The following is a 21616-nucleotide window of genomic DNA, read 5'->3' as shown; positions in this document are numbered from 1 at the left end:
TGGCGACAACGGAAGCACATGACTTTATCCGAGTGCTTGTCATCACTGATTTGCTTTCTTTGACTGTTAGACGTGGGGTCAGGAGCACCCTTTTGTTGTTGATCAGAATTAGTGTGTTGATTACGAGAATGTATCGCCACACTTTGGGCAGCAGGCACAGTCCCCAATGTCTTGGTGTTGGAATCACTGCCTTTCTTTCGAGTATGATTTATTGCTTTTGTCATTGACTGTGATGGGTCGATGTTCTCATTAACCACCTCCTAACATCTGGAGGAAGCTCCTCAAGGATGAAGGTAATGTTCAAAAATGTCAAGAGAGTTTGTGTTTCTGGGTCAAGCATTGCTGATTTCCAGGTTGAGGTTTCATAAGCCTGCCTAACTAATTTCATTCTTCCATGATAAGTACTCCAGTAATCAGGAACTGATGTATCATCCATGTATGTTGTGTTAAGGGCATGTAAAAGAATGCATAGTAAACTATCTGAAAATGACTCCTCGCAGCCTAATCTATACAGTATTTTGAATTCTTCTCAAGATGTGCAGTTCTGAATGTCATGTGAGTCATAGACTACCACAGCATAATTTATTATTTATTTATTTATTATAATACTTTGTCGCTGTCTCCCGCGCTAGTGAGGTAGCATAAGGAAACAGACGAAAGGATGGCCCAACCCATCCACATACACATGTATATACATACACGTCCACACGCACATATACATACCTATACATTTCACTGTATACATACGCAGGCATATACATCTATACACACATACATAGTTCATACTTGCTGCCTTCATTTATTCCCATCGCCATCCCGCCACACATGAAAATAGCATAAGTATTAGGCTTATTGAAATCAATGAGATTTTGTTCAACAATGTCTTGCGCATTTCTATTCCACTGATCAGAATCAGAAGCTTACCATCAAATAACTCATGCAATTCCCTACTGTTTAATGTGAAAACTGTTTTGTGTGAAGGAATCATTTGTTCTAATTTTCCATTATATGGAGGTGTTGGTGGAGAAGCAGGTGGCTGTGGGTGAGACATCGTGCAAGTAGATTCCTGTAGGTCGCCTGTATGATACACACCTTCACCAGAATATGTCAAAGTATCATCAAATGATGTAGCCATCCAAGATAGCTGCCTCCATTTATAATAAGGGACCTTAGGTAGACTCCTAAGTAAATACAGAGCCATATTTGTATGACATGACCCCTTGTCAGACGTACTAAAATCAGAGTTAAAGGAAGCACATGATAACCCAAAGTTAAGATATGATTAACACTACCTAATCAACATATATTCTTATTTGAAAATCTCGTACTGAATTGGTCATTAGAAAGTTAAGATTTGAAATAAACTCAATAAATGATGTTACCAAAGGTATGCTTAACACTATGACTTATTAACATTAGTCTCTATATATATGAAATGAGTCATTCCATTTGCCTTATAAGTACATAAAGAGATAAGAAGTAATATATGGAATGGGAGATAGATTCCTACAATAAATGGTAAATGTACTTAAAAAGTAAAATCAGATATCATCAAGCACTAATGAATAGTCTCTGTAAGAAGGACAGTAACATAAGGTGAGTGTACATACAAAAGTATATATTTTTTCATATGTATTTGTTATTTCCTGTGTTAGTGAGGTAGCATTAGGAACAGAGGACTGAACCTGAGAGGAAATATCCTCCTCACTTGGCCCCCTTGTCTGTTCCTTCTTTTGGAAAATTGATAACAGGAGGGGAGAATTTCCAACCCCCACTCCCTCCCCTTTTAGTCTTCTGTAACACACAGGGAATACATGGGAAGTATTCTTTCTCCCTTATATGCATATACAGAGTAAGAAGTCATGAATGTAGTGCACTAAGAAGTAGGCACCACTGTAAGAGCTTACTGCATTGGGTCAGTCATCATGATTAGTCAGAAATCTTACCTAGATTGAAGAAATGTTCAGAGTGTTGTGGGTAGAGTGCGGCGATGTGGAGAGCCTGCCATCCATGAGGAAACTGATAAGTAAAATTGGTGGGTGGAGTCTGGAGGCATGGCAGGGCTACACGTTGAAGAGGAGGAGCGTTCTCCGGAGCACTGTGGTGACGTCAAAAGGGAAGGGCGGACAGTGATGATGTCTGGGACGACATCATTAATGGTTATGAGTGTCAATGACATCTCTCCGATGATGTTGTCAAGGGGTTAGGGGTTCCCCTGAGAGATATTGCTGATGTCCACAAGACTGCCTGTACTGAGGACAACTGTGTCCAGCTGTCATACCATCTTGCTCTCCTGTCACAGCAACCCAGTGACAATGGGATGTGACAAGACCGTGCAGTAAAATGTATCGTCAGTGCAAGAAGATGTGGTAGGTGGCTCTTACAGCTGGTAGTTGGTTGAGCCCTTAATGTCCCCAGATCGAACATGCCAGAAATGCCAAGCTTAGAAATATGTAACACTTTGAAGAACTGTAGGCATGACGATTGTCCATAGAACAGATATCACCAAGAGTCACATTCATGGGACAAGTAGAGGTCTGTCACTTAGCGCTATAACTTCAGCACATAGGTCCTTAGGTCCTTAATGCTGGTGCCACCACTTGTAAGGAGGGATTAGTTCCTATTTATTTCCATTGTGCACAGTGTAGTTCTGGTGGCCCTTTACAGTTTTATTAGAAAATAGACATGTACATTTGTGGCACTGTTGATTCTAGTCTTATGACACACATTGACATGCACAAGTGATTCATCTGGTGTGGCTGGGCCGACTGCCTGTTAGCAGCCACTCACAAGCGCCTGTCCCTGGTTTTGTTGATGTCAGCTCCACATGATTAAATACAAGTCAACAGCCAGTCAACAACATATATCAATTCCACATGTTCAGACTTCCTGATTTGAAGACTACACAGTAAGCAGTAGGAACCTCCTATGTGATGCAACTGAGTATAAGTAACTCTTTGCCCCAGAGCTACATTGCACTCTCTCACCCCTTTAAATATACAAAGCAAAGCTTATTTTTAGTTTCATGTTTGGTTTTACTCCTTTGTGAAACCAGTTTAACTTGTACAACTCTCCTTCACATACTGTACTAGATCATTTCAAAGCACTTTCATTTTACATATTTTAAGTCGCTCTTGTATGAAGATTTGATTGTTGATCTACTCTGAGTCAGATGCAACTATTAAAACGGCCAGCTCAATATCATTGTCATCAGAATGACTCATGCTAGCAGATGACAATGACACAGCTTGGACCTCTAGCTCACTCAATGACTGACTCGACTCGCTCCTTCACTAACAGAAAGGCTTATAGTAAGGTCTTCCTGGTACCTAGTAAAATAGTACTTAAGGGATGCATAAACCCCTTTAGGTATTGCTGGGAAATCGTAGATATTGCATATAGTTTTTAACGTAAGGAATGATTTGCTAGGTAGAGTGGTTGATAGAACTGTATTTAAGAAAGGACTTGATAATTATTTAACTTCATGTCCATTAGTTCTGTATAAAGGTAAGGAGGACTAAGATAAAGTCCACTAATAACTGAATTATTAGTTTGTTAAGTATACCTAGTAAGCTGTATAAATGAGTGGTGATTAAGAAGGTAGTGGAATGCACAGAACATCTGATTAGGTTTTAGAACATTATGGTTTCTGGAGTGGTAGAGGATGTGTGGTTTAGTTGTCTGCTTTGAGGGATGTTTGTAAGGAATTTCTTGAGAAATAGATTGTATTTGGCGATAGGTATGATAGGGTTGACTGAGATGCTTTGTGGATGATGTTACAGATATATGGTGTCGGAGCAAAGCTAGTAGAACCGTTGAATATTTTTCATTAAGAGTAAGGCATGCTTGTGAATGGGTAGGGGGAGGTTGAGTGGTTCTGGATATGCAATCTGTTGGAGGTAAGGCAGAACTGTGGAAGTCTTTTTTTTTTTTTTTTTTTTTCTTGATGACATGGCATTGGTGTTAGATTTGAGTAAAAAACTTCCAGAGTTGGTGTCTGAGTTTCCTATAGTGTGAAAGAAGAAAGCTGAGAGTAATTGTGATTAAAAGTAAAGTTATTAGGTTTTGCAGTGTTAATTGGTGTGTGAATTTGAATTGAAAAAACTTGGAAGTGGGCTGTTTTAAATACCTGAGAGTGGACATGACAGCAAATGGAACCATAAAGTGGAAGTGAGTCATAGGTCAGGTGATGGGGTGAAGGTTCTTGGAGCATTATGGAGGACAAAAATGTGTATCTTTGAAGGTATAATAGCATAGATGAGGGGCAGACTAAGTAGTGCTCCAGATGCTTTAAAGTATTATTGAGTAAGTTGCCTCCCCCACCAGTGCCTGAAGAACAAGGCCACTCTTAGTGGAGTTTGATTTTAATTTTCCATACACTTTTCACTCTCATTTTCTTCCCCATCATAGGGAAATGTAAAGCTTTATGTAGATGGGAAAATAGATGCACTAACTTAATATGATAGCATTTTCAGTGCTCAAGGACACAAGATGTATGCTACCATGCGTAAGATTACTGATAAGGGGTGTGGGAAGGGAGCCCCACTAACTTCAAGTTACATGGTTTGGCCATATGATGTGCAGGTGAGGTTGAGCTCACTTGAAACCATGAATTGCACTGATAGAATCAAAATTGGATTATTGGTGAAATTTTACAGATTTTGAGGCATATTACACCCAGTGTACACCGGGATCAGTTTGTGGACAGTGCATATTGAGCCAAACATGTTAGTGATAAGATACCAAGAGTTACAACATTACTACATGGGATATCCCAGAGTCTCTTCTCTCAAAGGGGATGACATAACTTTGGTAACAAAAGAAAGGACAACACCAGTGTATCTTATTTTGTGAAAACCATACTGATGATCAGCAAATAGACAGCTTTATTCAAGATACTTAATCCTTTCCTTGCATATTTTGTTAACTGAGTTGCTAACCCATGCGTGTAAGCAAAAAACTTCCCCTCGCAGAATGTCTTCAGTATTTTGTTTTGTGAAGAAAATACAAAAATGACGGTACTCTTTTCTGTGTATTGGTATAGGAAGATAGTAAGCATAGGGTGTGGGTATCCTGGATAGCAGCATTGGTTTGTTTATTAATGGTGAATGATTTTTTTTTTAGGCATGATTTCATTTTAGACACCTAAACACTTTACACTATGGTTTTTTACCAGGTATGATTTCACATCTTATGCATATCATTTATGTGTTTTATATGTGCATTGCTTCCAATTGTACATACCATTTACAGAGAAGAGAGCATTATTTGCATGAATGAATGAGGAAATAACTTTATTTTTGAAAAAGAAAGATATTGCAAGACTTTTTTTTTTTTAAATTGTCCACAATAGTTGCTTTGTAGATTTGCCTTCCAGCAGTGATGATGTAGTTATGCATTCTTTGACAATTTATGGGTGACTGTGGTGAGTGTTATTTTTACAGTTATATTGTAAGGTTGCTAGTGATATGAGCTGCAAAATACCAGAGCGATTATCTTGGCTTAGGTCACTCTACATTGTGCATCATGATTATGGCTCAGAGCAAAAGCAGGATTAAGGAAATGGGAACTGAGGAGGGATTCAAAGACTTTAAAGACTGAAGTCAGAGCTGTAGAGTGACATTTCAAGAGGCATATATATTTTTTAAACCAGTATAGGATAAAGGATAAGTTTTGATTGGCAGAAGCAAAAGATATAAGCATGCACAGGCACAGGTTCTGCGACACAGTCCTTTCAGAAGACAAGGAGATATGCCAGACTAAGAAGATAGGTTATCACCCTTTTGTTTTTTTTTACCTCACTGTCAACGAAATTTAAAGTTAGTCATTTTTTAAAATCATTCATCTAAATCAAAATTCACACAATTTCTGGGGCCCAGTCATTAGTTCCAATCAATCTGTATGTTGCATTACCCTTTTGTTTTTATCCTCTCATAGGCCTTTCACCCATGTGAATCTTCATCCTTTATTGATAGCAGTTGCATTCTCCTTACATTCAGGACTTGTGCACTTTTTGTGGTAATGAATACTGCATAACAGGGGTCTTTAGCTCAACCACATAGGCAGTCAAAACAGCAGGAATGCCCAGTTCTCTGGGAATTGGGCATCCCACAAAAGTTGCTTGCTTCAATGTACTTCATCCACCCCATGTAAGGGGGAAAATATGTAATGGTTTTAAGATTGAAAAATAGTAAATGAAGATTATTATTCTGTAATTTCATGTTTTTCTCACACAGGTGGCACCACAGAGACTGTGGATAGCAACAAAGAATTTGCGATCAGTACACATTGGGAACTTCCACTTCCGTGAAAAACCACAGAGGATGAATCTTCAATTTGGAAACCACTATCGAATTGTTTTGAGGTAATCAGTGTTTCTCATCTGTTTATGTTGATTAACTTAAGGAGTACTTCTGTGGGAGAAGTGTTCATCATACCTGTGGTTGTTCCTTATGACTGGACTGGCTGCAAGCAGTTTGACTATTGTGGACAGTTGTCAGATGACAATTTGAAATTGAAAATTGGGACAACACCAGTATTAGCAGTTGATTTTTCCTTGCATTAGCCATGCTACATTATGGCTTGTCTGTGGTCTCCCTTCACATTTTTGAAGTAGTAGAACTTTGTTGAAGAGTTGATGATCATGAATTCTCTCAAAGACATTTTAAGAGTTACCTTGTTTGTGATGATAGCATTAATTTACAGTCTGTGTATGCAGACATGTCTTGGTTGTAGTATTTTGAAAGACAAGCAGTTTTTTCCTTCCTTTTTGCCATTTCCCACTACAGCAAGGTAGATTCTGGAACAGCTGAACAGGCTCAGTTGCTCACATCTGCTCTCTGGTTATCATGTATAATCTGCAGCTGGGAAAGGCTTGCAGAACAGGTTTAGAATCAGTATATTCTTTTACTGGTTTAGCTTCTGAACACTATTCACTGGATGCATTTGAACATATTATATCTGTGTCACGTCACAAGTGCTAAGAATGAGACCATGTCATGTAAACATAACTATGCTTTTAATGGATGAGGTTAACAGAACTTAAGTCCATTTTTTGAATGTACAGAATATTATCATTTTGAGAGACTGACGACTGGCAGTTTTCATCAAGATTTTTAACATAAGTTGTAAGTTAAATTTTGACAGTAATTGTTCATATTGATGTATATAATCCACCACACTGAATTTAGAATGGTGTGATAGATAAATAGAATGATAGATAACCTTGATTCAGGTGTCTGCTTGATTTGTAAGATAGGTTGGAGTTTATAATAGAATTTTTTCTCTTGTAAGTATTACTTACCAGGGAGTAGCATGACTGCTTGTTATGGTATTTCTGTTTTCAACCTTCAACTGCACCATAGGTTCATATGTAACAGGTTATACACCTCTAACTTGTTTTGTGGACCTCCTCTATTACTTGTTGCCAGATTGCTAGTCAGTCTCTCTCCATTTATGCTGTGATTCATTTATGTATTAAAGTTAGTTGCAGGTCATTTACCTTTTCTGGAAGAGTGATTTACAAGTTGAAGTAGAGGTTAAGTTCTAATAAACCTTAACTTTGCCAGTGGCTTATATCTGATATTCTTGTAATGATCATTTGAAATCCTCAAAAATTATTGGGCATTTGATTGGTCAGGATGATTAGTGTACGGTAGTAGCTGGTAAGATGTCACCAACCTTGGAGTTATATTACTGGTACTAGGCTCCTGGGTATTGGGAGGGTTAGCTATGGCTTTGTCGTGAACCAGCACTTTAGTGGTGGTTAAGTTGCACTCTGACACAGGTAGCTGTCTCACTCTCTTTTTCTTGTTTTTCCCCGTATATGGACTATTGGCATTCTGTCCACAAACATACATTCTATCCTTGTCACACATAACATGACAACTCACATCTTATTCTCAGTAATTCTGGATTTTCCTGTGCAGAGTGCTATGTGCTAGCCCTACTTTTTGGAAAATGGTAGGAGCAGTAGATAAAAGTTGTATGTAGGAACATTGGACTGTATGAGGTAGAAGTATTAGGTTGGAACATTAGGTGGGAGCATTAGGTAGAATTAGTTTGTAGGAACAGTAGGGAAAAGCCTCTGAAAATGCTGTGCTAGAGTTGCTCTATACCAGTAACCTGTTAAGGGTGAGGCACTAAAGACTAAGAAGTTGCCCTGGAGTTCACCAGTTATGAAAAGTCTTTTGCCATGGCCACCCCCTTGAGAAAGTTCCTGAAGGGAATGGGTATCACTGATGTCTTTTCTTTGTGCTTCCCCTACATGTGGACTGCTGGCATTCTGTCCACAATCATGCAATCTTTCCTTAGCATCACTTAACTTACACAACTCGCTCTTTGTAACTCAAGATTTTTTTGCGGTGAGTGCTCTGCACAAGCACTGCCCTTTGGCAAAATGGTAGGAGCAAAAAAAAAGAGAAGTTGTAGATGTGAACACTAGAAAGGAGCATTAGGTAGACAAAGTAGGTAGGAATATTAGTTGGGAGCATTAGGTAGAAGTAGTGGATAGGAGCATTAGCTAGGTGCATGAGGTAGAAGTTGTAGATGGGAACATTAGGTAGACACATTAGATAATATCTGTTGGTGGAAACTTTAAGTAAGTGCCTCTGAAAACACAATGCTAGAGTTGCCCTCTGCTAGTAGCCTGTTAAGAGTGAGGCACTAAAGGTTAAGATGTGGCACTGGAGATCACCAGTTATGGAGACTTTTGCTGTGGACAACCCCTTGAGGGAGTTCCGAAAGGGAAGAGGCACTCAGAGATATAGCGAGATAGATAGTGAGCTTTTTCTTTCTAATTAAGGGATGATGTTTGGTGATAGAATGGCTCTGATGCAGGGGTCTGTAGATTGAGGGATGATGTTTGGCGATAGAATGGCTGAGATTTGGGGGGGGGGGTTCCTGTAGCTGTTGCAAAGAACTAAGGGTCAAGCATGATTAGGTGAGATCATATATGAAGAATTTTTGTTTTGCTGTTCAAGTGTTGAATATTAAGTGGTTGTTCGGCAATTAGTGATTATTTTGAGTTTTCTCCTGTGTGTATGGTTTGCGGCTTTGTTCATGATTGACTTTTTCAACATAGATGACTATGTACTTGATGCATAGCTTTGGTTGGAGTTGGATACATAGTTTGTAGAGGATGCTGAGGAATTCTTTTTCTTGTTCAAACCTGGTATCAGTAAGTGTTCTGAGTGTGTTTAGTGTGTTTATAACCTTTGTGTTGGATGTTATTGGTGCAGGGAGTGATTTTCATGTGTATTATTTGTGATGCCCAGTCTCGGATTTTTAATGAGTGGAATTGGTTGACCATTTAGAATGATGGGAGGGTTCAAATTGGATTCATGTCTGTGAGGGTTCAGATGGTAATACTACATTTTTGTGGTTCTACAGACATTCATTTTTTTGAGTGAGCCAGTCTTCTATTTGTGTTATGTAGTTTGGGATGCTTTTTGTTGCAAATTTAGTTTTAGGATGCTGAGATGTAATTATGAGATCATTTGCATACAAGAGGACTTTTACATTTGGCCTTTGGCTGATGATGGTATGTCATGTAGAAAAAGAATGAAGAGGTTAGGAAAAACTGATCCTTTAGGAACTTACTGTAGAGCTTGAGGGTTTGTGAGAGGTTGTGGGGACAGTAGATTTTCATATTCATCTAGAATAGAAAAATTCCACAAGACAATGTTCACACACAATAACTACTAAAGCACCTCATACAAATTGTTTTATAGAAACTGAGTGATTGCTGCATACTAGGTAAATGTGAGAGTTCTAGAGGAAATAGTAATAAAGATAATCCCACATTCAGAAATGTATATGTAGAATCTCATCATCTGCATGGCTGTTTGTGGATAGGTATGTTGAGGGAGATAAATGCAAGGGTCCTTTACAGGTGACAGGTATAAAGTCTGTTTTAGAGGTGGGAGGTGAGTCATATGTTTGCTGATGGTATGGCACTGGTTGGAGATTAGAGTCAAAACTGTAGTTGAGTTTAGGAGAGTGTGTGAAAGGAGAAAATGGAAGCAAATGTGAATAAGGGTAATTAATTGGGGTTAGCTTTGGAAAGAGACAGGTAAGTTGGGAAGTGAGTTTGAATGGCAAGAACTTGGAGATAGTGAGCTGAGGTGGGGAGGGGGTGAAGGTCCAGAGAGCACTGTGGAATATATGATTAGCAAAAGATATCAGTTGTTGTTCGCCAGTGATACAGCTCTAATGGCTGATTCGAGTGAGAAACTGCAGAAGTTGGTGACTGAGTTTGGAAAAGTGTGCGAAGAGAAAGTTGAGAGTATATGTGAATACGAGCAAGGTTATTAGATTCAGTAGGGTTGAGGGACATGTTAATTGGGATGTAAGTTTGATTGGAGAAAATTGGAGGAAGTGAAGTGTTTTAGATATCTGGGATGGACTTAGCAAATAGTGGAACTGTGGAAGCAGAGGTGAGTCAGAGGGTGGGGGAGGGGGCGAAGATTTTGGGAGCTATGAAGAATGTGTGGAAGGAAAGAACGTTATCTTGGAGAGCAAAAATAGGTATCTCTGAAGGAATAGTAGTTACAACAATTTTGTATGGTTGTGAGGCATGGGCTGTAGATAGGGTTGTACGGAGGAGGGTGGATGTGTTAGAAATGAAATGTTTGAGGACAGTATGTGGTGTGAGGCAGTGTTATCAAGTAAATAATGAAAGGGTAAGAGAAATGTTTGGAAATAAAAAAAGTATGTTTGAAAAAGCAGAAAAGGGTGTGTTGAAATGGTTTGGACATATGGAGAGAATGAGTGAGGAAAGATTGACAAAGAGGATACATGTGTCAGAGGTGGAGGGAACAAGGAGAAGCGGGAGACTAAATTGGAAGTTGAAGGATGGAGTGAAAAAAATTTTGAGTGATTGGGGCCTGAATATATAGGAGGGTGAGAGGCATGCAAGGAATAGAGTGAATTGGAAGGATGTGGTATACTGGGATCGACATGCTGTCAGTGGACTGAACTAGGGCATGTGAAGCATCTGGGGTAAACCATGGAAAGGTGTGTGGGGCGTGGATGTGGATAGGGAGCTGTGGTATGGGTGCATTACACCTGACAGCTAGAGACTGAGAGTGAAAGAATGTGGCCCTCTTTTACTATTTTCCTGGTGCTACCTCACTGAAGCGGGGGATAGCGATGCTGATTCCTGTGAGGAGGGGTAGTGCTGGGAATGGATGAAGGCAAGCAACTATGAATATATACATATGTATGTTATATGTATATGTGTATGTGCATGTATGGATGTTTATGTATATTTATGTGTATATGAGTGGATACGTTATTCTTTTTCTGTTTCCTAGTGCTACCTCACTGACACGGGAAATGGCAATTAAGTATAATGAACAAATAGATATGTGTGTGTGTGTGTAGATATGATGATCACACTTGTCCATGATGATACTCTGAAGGTGAAATCACACTTCAGCTGGAGTTCATAGATTTTTATTTAACGGGTTTTTTCTGTGTATGTGGCATGACATGTTTCGTGTAGACAGTCCACTTCATCAGGTGCCAATACTTAACAAAGTTATTTAAATCCCAACATCACTCTTGGTTCCTGCCATCCAACATTAATCTTTCTAGTTAAAGCACTGTCTCCTTTGTCTGGTTGTCACCCATGTAAGGGAAAGTCATTTATGGGGGTCAGTTGGCAGGGGTTGACCCGGGTAGCTGAGTGTATCATGAACAACACGAAAACAGCGGGACGGAAAGCAGGCAAGGGGGCCCACATTCATTCACACTTAGTCTCTGGCTGTCATGTGTAATATATACATGCCTCTCGTTTTTTTTTTTTTTTTTTTTTTTTTTTTTTTTTTTTTTTTTTTTCCAAAAGAAGGAACAGAGAAGAGGGCCAGGTGAGGATATTCCCTCAAAGGCCCAGTCCTCTGTTCTTAACGCTACCTCGCTATCGCGGGAAATAGCGAATAGTATGAAAAAAAAAAAAAAAAAAAAGGGAAAAAATGCAATTGAGTGGGAGATGTATAAAAGAAAGAGACAGGAGGTCAAGAGAAAGGTGCAAGAGGTGAAAAAGAGGGCAAATGAGAGTTAGGGTGAGAGAGTATTATTAGATTTTAGGGAGAATAAAAAGATGCTGTGGAAGGAGGTAAATAAAGTGCGTAAGACAAGGGAGCAAGTGGGAACTTCAGTGAAGGGTGCAAATGGGGAGGTGATAACTAGTAGTGGTGATGTGAGAAGGAGATGGAGTGAGTATTTTGAAGGTTTGTTGAATGTGTTTGATGATAGAGTGGCAGATATAGGGTATTTTGGTCGAGGTGGTGTTCAAAGTGAGAGGGTTAGGGAAAATGATTTGGTAAACAGAGAAGAGGTAGTAAAAGCTTTGCGGAAGATGAAAGCCGGCAAGGCAGCAGGTTTGGATGGTATTGCGGTGGAATTTATTAAAAAAGGGGTTGACTGTATTATTGACTGGTTGGTAAGGTTATTTGATGTATGTATGACTCATAGTGAGGTGCCTGAGGATTGGCAGAATGCGTTCATAGTGCCATTGTAGAAAGGCAAAGGGGATAAGAGTGAGTGCTCAAATTTCAGAGGTATAAGTTTGTTGAGTATTCCTGGTAAATTATATGGGAGGGTATTGATTGAGAGGGTGAAGGCATGTACAGAGCATCAGATTGGGGAAGAGCAGTGTGGTTTCAGAAGTGGTAGAGGATGTGTGGATCAGGTGTTTGCTTTGAAGAATGTATGTGAGAAATACTTAGAAAAGCAAGTGGATTTGTATGTAGCATTTATGGATCTGGAGAAGGCATATGATAGAGTTGATAGAGATGCTCTGTGGAAGGTATTAAGAATATATGGTGTGGGAGGCAAGTTGTTAGAAGCAGTGAAAAGTTTTTATCGAGGATGTAAGGCATGTGTACGTGTAGGAAGTGATTGGTTCTCAGTGAATGTAGGTTTGCGGCAGGGGTGTGTGATGTCTCCATGGTTGTTTAATTTGTTTATGGATGGGGTTGTTAGGGAGGTGAATGCAAGAGTTTTGGAAAGAGGGGGAAGTATGAAGTCTGTTGTGGATGAGAGAGCTTGGGAAGTGAGTCAGTTGTTGTTCGCTGATGATACAGCGCTGGTGGCTGATTCATGTGAGAAACTGCAGAAGCTGGTGACTGAGTTTGGTAAAGTGTGTGAAAGAAGAAAGTTTAGAGTAAATGTGAATAAGAGCAAGGTTATTAGGTACAGTAGGGTTGAGGGTCAAGTCAATTGGGAGGTGAGTTTGAATGGAGAAAAAGTGGAGGAAGTAAAGTGTTTTAGATATCTGGGAGTGGATCTGGCAGCGGATGGAACCATGGAAGCGGAAGTGGATCATAGGATGGGGGAGGGGGCGAAAATCCTGGGAGCCTTGAAGAATGTGTGGAAGTGGAGAACATTATCTCGGAAAGCAAAAATGGGTATGTTTGAAGGAATAGTGGTTCCAACAATGTTGTTTGGTTGCGAGGCATGGGCTATGGATAGAGTTGTGTGCAGGAGGGTGGATGTGCTGGAAATGAGATGTTTGAGGACAACTGTGTGGTGTGAGGTGGTTTGATCGAGTAAGTAACGTAAGGGTAAGAGAGATGTGTGGAAATAAAAAGAGCGTGGTTGAGAGAGCAGAAGAGGGTGTTTTGAAATGGTTTGGGCACATGGAGAGAATGAGTGAGGAAAGATTGACCAAGAGGATATATGTGTCGGAGGTGTAGGAAACGAGGAGAAGTGGGAGACCAAATTGGAGGTGGAAAGATGGAGTGAAAAAGATTTTGTGTGATCGGGGCCTGAACATGCAGGAGGGTGAAAGGAGGGCAAGGAATAGTGTGAATTGGATCGATGTGGTATACCGGGGTTGACGTGCTGTCAGTGGATTGAATCAGGGCATGTGAAGCGTCTGGGGTAAACCATGGAAAGCTGTGTAGGTATGTATATTTGCGTGTGTGGACGTGTATGTATATACATGTGTATGGGGGTGGGTTGGGCCATTTCTTTCATCTGTTTCCTTGCGCTACCTCGCAAACGCGGGAGACAGCGACAAATCAAAAAAAAAAAATATATATATATATGTCTTTGTATATATATGCGTATATATTGATTTTTTTTTCCATAAATATTTGCCATTTCCTGCATTTGCAAGGTAGCATTAAGAACAGAGGATTGAGCCTTTGAGGGAATATCCTCACTTGGCCCCCTTCTCTGTTCCTTTTTTTGGAAAAGTATGAAATGTGTATATATGTGCATGTATATCCCTAGGGATAGGGGAGAAAAAATACTTCCCATGTATTCCCTGCATGTTGTAGAAGGTGACTAAAAGAGAAGAGAGCGGGGGGCTGGAAATCCTCCCCTCTCATTTTTAATTTTCCAAAAGAAGGAACAGAGAAGGGGGCCAAGTGAGGATATTCCCTCGAAGGCTCAGTCCTCTGTTCTTAACGCTACCTCGCTAACGCGGGAAATGACGAATAGTACGAAAGAAAAATGTGCGTGTATGGACACTTATGTGTATATATGTGTGTATTAGTGACAGGCAATTTTTTCTTTCTTTCCTGGTGCTACCACGCTGTCGCGGGAAAGGGGGAGCTAGTATAGAAAATAAAATATATATTGTACTTTATCGCTGTCTCCTGCACTAGCGAGGTAGCGCAAGGAAACAGACTAAAGAATGGCCCAACCCACCCAAATACACATGTATATATATACACGTCCACACGCGCACACATACATACATACATACATACCTATACATTTCAACATATACATATATATACATACACAGACATATACATGTATACACATGTACATGATTCATACTTGCTGTCTTTATTCATTCCCATTGCCACCCCGCCACACATAAAATGACAACCCTCTCCCCCCCACATGCCCGCGAGGTAGCGCTAGGGGAAGACAACAAAGGCCCTCATTTACACTCAGTCTCTAGCTGTCATGCATAATGCACCGAAAGCACAGCTCCCTTTCCATATCTAGGCCCCACAAACTTTCTATGGTTTACCCTAGACACTTCACATGCCCTGGTTCAATCCACTGACAGCACGTCGACCTTGTTATACCACATTGTTCCAATTCACTCTATTCCTTGCATGCCTTTCATTTTCCTGCATGTTCAAGCCCCAATTGCTCAAAATCTTGTTCACTCCATCCTTGCATCTCTCCTCATTTCCTCCACCTCTGACACACATGTCCTCTTTGTCAATCTTTCCTCACTCATTGGTTCTCAGTGAATATCGGTTTGCGGCAGGGGTGCGTGATGTCTCCATGGTTGTTTAATTTGTTTATGGATGGGGTTGTTAGGGAGATGACTGCAAGAATTTTGGAGAGAAGGGCAAATATGCAGTCTGTTGTGGATGAGAGGGCTTGGGAAGTGAGTCAGTAGTTGTTCGTTAATGATACAGCGCTGGTGGCTGATTCAGGTGAGAAACTGCAGAAACTGGTGACTGAGTTTGGTAAAGTGTGTGAAAGAAGAAATTTGAGAGTAAATGTGAATAAGAGCAAGGTTATTAGGTACAGTAGGGTTAAGGGACAAGAGAAAGTGAAGTGTTTTAGATATCTGGGAGTGGATTTGGCAGTGGATGGAACCATGGAAGCGGAAGTGATTCACAGGGTGGGGGAGGGGGCAAAAGTTCTGGGAGCATTGAAAAATATGTGGAAGGTGAGAACATTATCTTTTAAAGCAAAAATGGGCATATTTGAAGGAAAAGTTATATGGTTGCGATACGTGGGCTATAGATAGGGTTGTGCGGAGGAGGATGGATGTGTTGAAAATGTGATGTCCACAACACAGTCACCCCCTTTTTTAATAAATTCCACTGCAGTACCATCCAAACCTGCCTGCCTTGCCAGCTTTCATCATCTGCAAAGCTTTCACTACCTCTTATCTGTTTACCAAATCATTCTCCTTGACCCTCTTACTTCGCACAAAACCTCTACCAGGGCACCCTATATCTGTCATTCTATCAAACACATTCAACAAACCTTCAAAATACTCATTCCATCTCCTTCTCTCATCACCACTACTTGTTATTACCTCCCCATTAGCCCCCTTCACCGATGTTCCCATTTGTTCTCTTGTCTTTTGCACTATTTATCTCCTTCCAAAACATCTTTTTATTCTCCCTAAAATTTAATGATACTCTCTCACCTCAACTCTCATTTGCACCTTTCTCTTGACCTCCTGCCTATTTCTTTTATACATCTCCCAATCATTTGCACTATTTCCCTGCAGAAATTGTTCAAATGCCTGTCTCTTCTCTTTCATTAATAATCTAACTTCCATATCCCATCACTCTCTTCCCTTTCTAGTATTTCCACCTCCCACCTTTCTCATGCTACAGGCATCTTTTGTGCAAGACATAACTGCTTCCCTAAATACATCTCATTCGTACCCCACTCCCCTTATGTCATTTGCTCTCATCTTATTCCATTCTGCACTCAGTCTCTCCTGGTACTTCCTCACACAAGTCTCCTTTCCAAGTTCACCTACTCTTACCGCTCTCTTCAACCCAACATTCTCTCTTCTTTTCTGAAAACCTCTACAAATCTTCATCTTTGCCTCCATAAGATAATGATCACACATCCCTCCAGTTGCCCCTCTGAGCACATTAACATCCAAAAGTCTCTTTTTCACGTGCCTATCAATACTCACATAATCCAATAACGTCTCTGGCCATTTTTCCTACTTACATACGTGTACTTATGCATATCTCTTTAAACCTGGTATTCCCAATCTCTAGTCCTTTTTCAGCACACATATCTACAAGCTCTTCACCATTTCCATTTATAACAATGAACACCCTATGTGCACCAATTATACCCTCAAGTGCCACATTATTTACCTTTGCATTCAAATCACTATAATCCTGTCTCCTGCATCAAAGCTGCTAACACACTCTCTCAGCTGCTCCCAAAACACTTGCCTCTCATGATCTTTCTTTTCATGCCCAGGTGCATAGGCACCAATAATCACCCATCTCTCTCCATCCACTTTCATTTTTACCCATATCAATCTAGAGTGTACTTTCATGCACTCTATCACATACCCCCACAACTCCTGCTTCAGGAGTTTTGCTACTCCTTCCTTTGCTCATGTCCTCTCTCCATGCTACTCCTTCCTTTGCTCATGCCCTCTCAGCATCCCCTAACTTTACTCCCACGACATTCCCAAACCGCTCTTCCCCTTTACCCTTGAACTTCGTTTCACTCAGAGCCAAAACATCCAGGTTCCTTTCCTCAAACCTACTACTTATCTCTCCTTTTTTCTCATCTTGATTACATCCACACACATTTAGACCCCCAGTCTGAGCCTTCGAGGAGGATGAGCACTCCCTGCATGACTCCTTCTTATGTTCCCCTTTTAGAAAGTTGAAATACAAGACCCTCGCTCCCTTCCCCTTAAGTCAACTTCTACGACACGCAGGGAATGAATGGACTCGGCAGTGGATGGACCCATGGAAGCGGAAGTGAGACGCAGAGTGAGGGAGGGGACGAAGGTTGTGGGAGCGTTGAAGAATGTATGGAAGGTGAGAATGTTATCTCGAAGAGCAAAATTGTTTATGTTTGAAGGAATAGTGGTTCCAACAATGTTATATGGTTGTGAAGCATGGGCTGTAGATAGGGTTTTGCAGAGGTGGGTGGATTTGTTGGAAATGAAATGTCTGAGGACAATATGTGGTGTGAGATGGTTTGATTGAATAAGTAATGAAAGGGTAAGAGAGATGTGTGGTAATAAAAAGAGTGTGGTTGAGAGACCAGAAGAGGGTGTTTTGAAATGGTTTGGACATATGGAGGGAATGAGTTGGTAAAGATTGACAAAGGGGATGTTTGTGTCAGAATTGGAGGGAAGAAGGAGAAGCGGGAGACTAGACTGGAGGTGGAAGAATGGAGTGAAAAAGATTTTGAGCAGTAGGGGCCTGAATATACAAGAGGGTGAAAGGCGTGCAAGGAATAGTGAATTGGAATGATATGGTATACCGGGGTTGATGTGCTGTCAATGGATTGAACCAGGGCATGAGAAGCATGTGCATTACACATGACAGCTAGTGACTGAGTGTGAATGAATGTGGCCTTATCTATATGCTTCCTGGCTCTGCCTCGCTGGACTAGGGTGGGGTGGATGGTATTTTGTGTGTGGCGTGGTGGTGACGAAAATGGACGAAGGCAGAAGTGTGGATATGTGCATGTGTATATATGTATATGTCTGTGTATGTATATATGTATGTATATGTTGAAATGTATATGTATGTATATGTGCGTGTGGTCATTTATGTATGTACATATGTATGTGGGTGGGTTGGGCCATTCCTCGTCTGTTTCCTTGTGCTACCTCGCTAATGGGGGAGACAGAGGTTAAGCATAGTAAGAATAAAGAAAAATGACGTATTTGTATGTGTGTGTGTGTGTGTGTGTGTGTACTACTTCGGATACCCAGAAGTAACATATGCATCAAAATGAGAACACTTTAAACATATGGGCCCTTAGACTCTTCATCACCTTGTCATTTACCATCAGAAACAGGATTGGATGCAAAGTAGAGAAGTTTAAGTGTGCATTGGACAGGTACCTACAAAGTGTACAAGACCAACCAGTCTGTTGGGGCTAAGCAGCCCTTTGGAATTTGGTTTCCAACAGCTTGGTCAACCAAAGACCAAATCCAATAGCCAGGGCCCAGCCCAAGTTGGGGGAAGAAGACCTCTGATGACTTCACATGATGTAAACCAGGTAAACGCTGAGAACTAACTAAACTACTTAAATGTCTTTAGCTTAGAAAAGAGAAGGTTAAAAGGTGATTTAACGCAAGTTTTCAAAATCATAGAAGGTTTTTGATCTTCATCTCACTAATAACCAAGATGTGACTCATCCAATTTCACTCATAGTCATGGATACAAACTCATGGGCAAATGTTTTACTGTAAATGAGGTGAAGTACTTTTTCTTCAGCAGGATTTTTAACATATGAAATGATTTACCAGTTAAAGTGGTTGAAAGCAGTACTATATATACATATGAGAATAAACTTGAGAAATATTCTTCAAGGCCATGACTAACATTAGTTACACTGCCATAGATGCATTGAAATTTGCAGGTTTTTCTCTTTGAATTATCTGTATGCCTTGCAACTTGCACCACACTAATCTGAACTGATGTCTTCCACTGTTACAAACAGCCTTGAAGGGACCCAATGGTTTGTTGCTGTTTGAATTTCTTTGTATTATTGTATATTAGAGGACAGATATACCATTTAGAATTCACCTATAGATCAATAAAATCAACCTCAAAACATGGAAAAGGGAAGACCAATTTACTGCATGGTCAGCTAGGTGGCATCTTCATACAAGCCTTGAGTATAGTGTTATTCACAAAGGACTTTGTGCACTTATGTGAGGTGGGTTTTTCCCATATGTAGAGGTCATGTCCTATTACTGTAGTAGAGGGAAAGGTTTTCTAATGCCATGAGGTAAGTCCACTTGTCACAGCATATGTTAATAAATGGGAGAGTTGATGTGTCTGCTTTTCACAGTAAAATGTTTAAGGAAAGACCAGTTTTCAAAGTCACGTATATGCAAGAAAGATTATTTTTATTGAATTTAACATATTGATCATGTTAACAGCTTGCTATTTGCCCAGATAACTTTTGTTATTATATCTCTCACAAAATTTATTTCATCAATTAGGCTAATGTGCAATTGATCTCAGACTAAGAGGCATACCTTTTTACTAGAGACATCAACACTACAGCATAAAGAAATTTTTCAAATGAAAATATATATGTTTAAATTGTACCTTAAAACACTGACCCGAGCATATTAGCAGCATAATTTAACCTTAAGAATAAATCCATAGGATGGAAAAAGGCCCATCTGTTAAAGGATATTTGGTTAGTGTGCTTTTCAAGAGAATTTTGCTCTGCTGGGTAAACAGGAGTTGGTTAATTACATGTGTGTGGTGTCATTTTGGCTAAAGGTGGGCCAGAAATGAGTGTACTTCTGCTTAGTAGGGAGGATGTGATGGTAAAAAAAAGCCAGTATCTCACGACCAGAAAGATGGACAGATGGACAGAAGGCTCTAATCCTGATTTTTTGTTGAATATATCTTAAGAGAATATCTCATGTTTGCAAAACAGTCCACATTTGTGAGGAAAAAGAACAGAATAGTTAATTATATGGCACTGCATGTGTAGCAAGTTTACCTCAGGGAATTGGGCATCTTGCCCTTTTGTCAACACGCAGGGTTAGTGGCAGAGATATAACAAAATTAACAGCCAAAATGCCACCTACTGCACTTGATCCATCCCTGTGAATGGAAAGTAATTGAAATATAATAAGCATAAATAAATTTATTCATAGCGCTAAGAACACAGACTCTCTAGATCTAGTAGCAAAAATATTAGTTTTGGCTTTCTTAGAACAGTTTGTATGAAGTAGACTGTTCAAACAGTTTTCTTCATAGAGTAGTTCCACAAATAAGAGAAGAGTCAGGTACCTTATTTTTAGAACAAGCCACTTTACCCCAGGTCTTCCCAAGGCAGATGGGATTTGTAGATGCTTCACTACTATGTTGATTAACTCATCCTCCATATCTTTCTGGAAGTTTACTCAGTCTCATCAGATGTATATGCCTTTTTTAAATTCTTTCCTTCACTGACAGAGCATTCTGTCAAAATGGATCTTAGAGTCCTGGGGCATGCTTTAAAACTGTTTACAGTTCTGTGGGTAGACTGTGCATTGTTTAATGTCTTTTCATCATTGCAGAAGATAGGCTGTGTCTTTTGGATGAAGGGAGCAGTTGCCATAATTCTTGCCATTTTGTGACTTCATTTTCCCAAGAGAAAGTTGTACAAGCTAGATCTCTTAGAACTGTCAGTGTGAAGAAAATTATGCATTTTGATCCTTTCACTCATAAAGGAAAGTTTGGTGAGGAAATAACGAGTCTGGGATTTTGTTACTCCTTCTTGTAAAAGGAATTGTTTTTGAGGGCTCTGTCATTCCTTCCATACTCCATTTAGTTGGAAGAGCTTTTGTTCTTTGAAATCTGATTCTTTCAGAGATTAAAGGTGCCTTCATGAGGTAGCCTTTTAAAGTTGAGGTCAGCTTCCTAATGTTGAAATGAGGCTTAAGGTGGAATTGGAATAGTCACGTTTGTCAAGGAATATTTAGGACAGTCTTTGACTTGGCTTTTATAGGAAAACAGCATTGTGATGATAGGTAATAGTTTCATAGACACTAGATAATAGCCCATTTATATCAGTCAATAAGAGTTTCACAGGCAAAGAATGTTTTTCAGTCTGTCTTTTCTACCTACATACTGAAACATGGTTTCCACATGACTGCTGTACAGAGAATCTGCCAGACTTGGGTGAAATCTGTCAAATCAACCTAGATGTAAAGGATACTTCTGGTACATTCTAGTACACACCAGAATCTGACATTCAGAATTGATAAGCATGCTTAGCAGTTCAAGGTAATGCCATTTCCCTTCTGCATAGCCCCAAAAATTTTCACCTGAATGATTACTGGCTGCCTTTCTCCCAAAAGAATGATGCTCTCTGAATGGAATTTTCAAACTGGCTCTCATTTCCTTCTCAGGAACAAAGTTTGAGAGTACACAAATACTGCAGTTGC

The 21616-nt window shown here is 40.0% G+C and overlaps 1 protein-coding gene across 1 annotated transcript in view; it reads left to right on the top strand.

The window, feature by feature from the left end:
* Positions 1-21616, top strand: part of LOC139748811 (pseudouridylate synthase 7 homolog) — a 558239-nt gene that overhangs the window by 256820 nt on the left and 279803 nt on the right. Inside the window, exon 9 of the mRNA XM_071662245.1 lies at positions 6237-6364. Coding sequence (XP_071518346.1) covers positions 6237-6364 — 128 coding nt within the window. The remainder of the gene's footprint in view (positions 1-6236; positions 6365-21616) is intronic.

The sequence above is a fragment of the Panulirus ornatus genome, chromosome 1 (genome assembly GCF_036320965.1).
Source record: "Panulirus ornatus isolate Po-2019 chromosome 1, ASM3632096v1, whole genome shotgun sequence".
Lineage (NCBI taxonomy): Eukaryota > Metazoa > Arthropoda > Malacostraca > Decapoda > Palinuridae > Panulirus > Panulirus ornatus.
The sequence above is the reverse complement of the archived record's forward strand: the minus strand, read 5'-3'. Positions and strand labels throughout refer to the sequence as shown.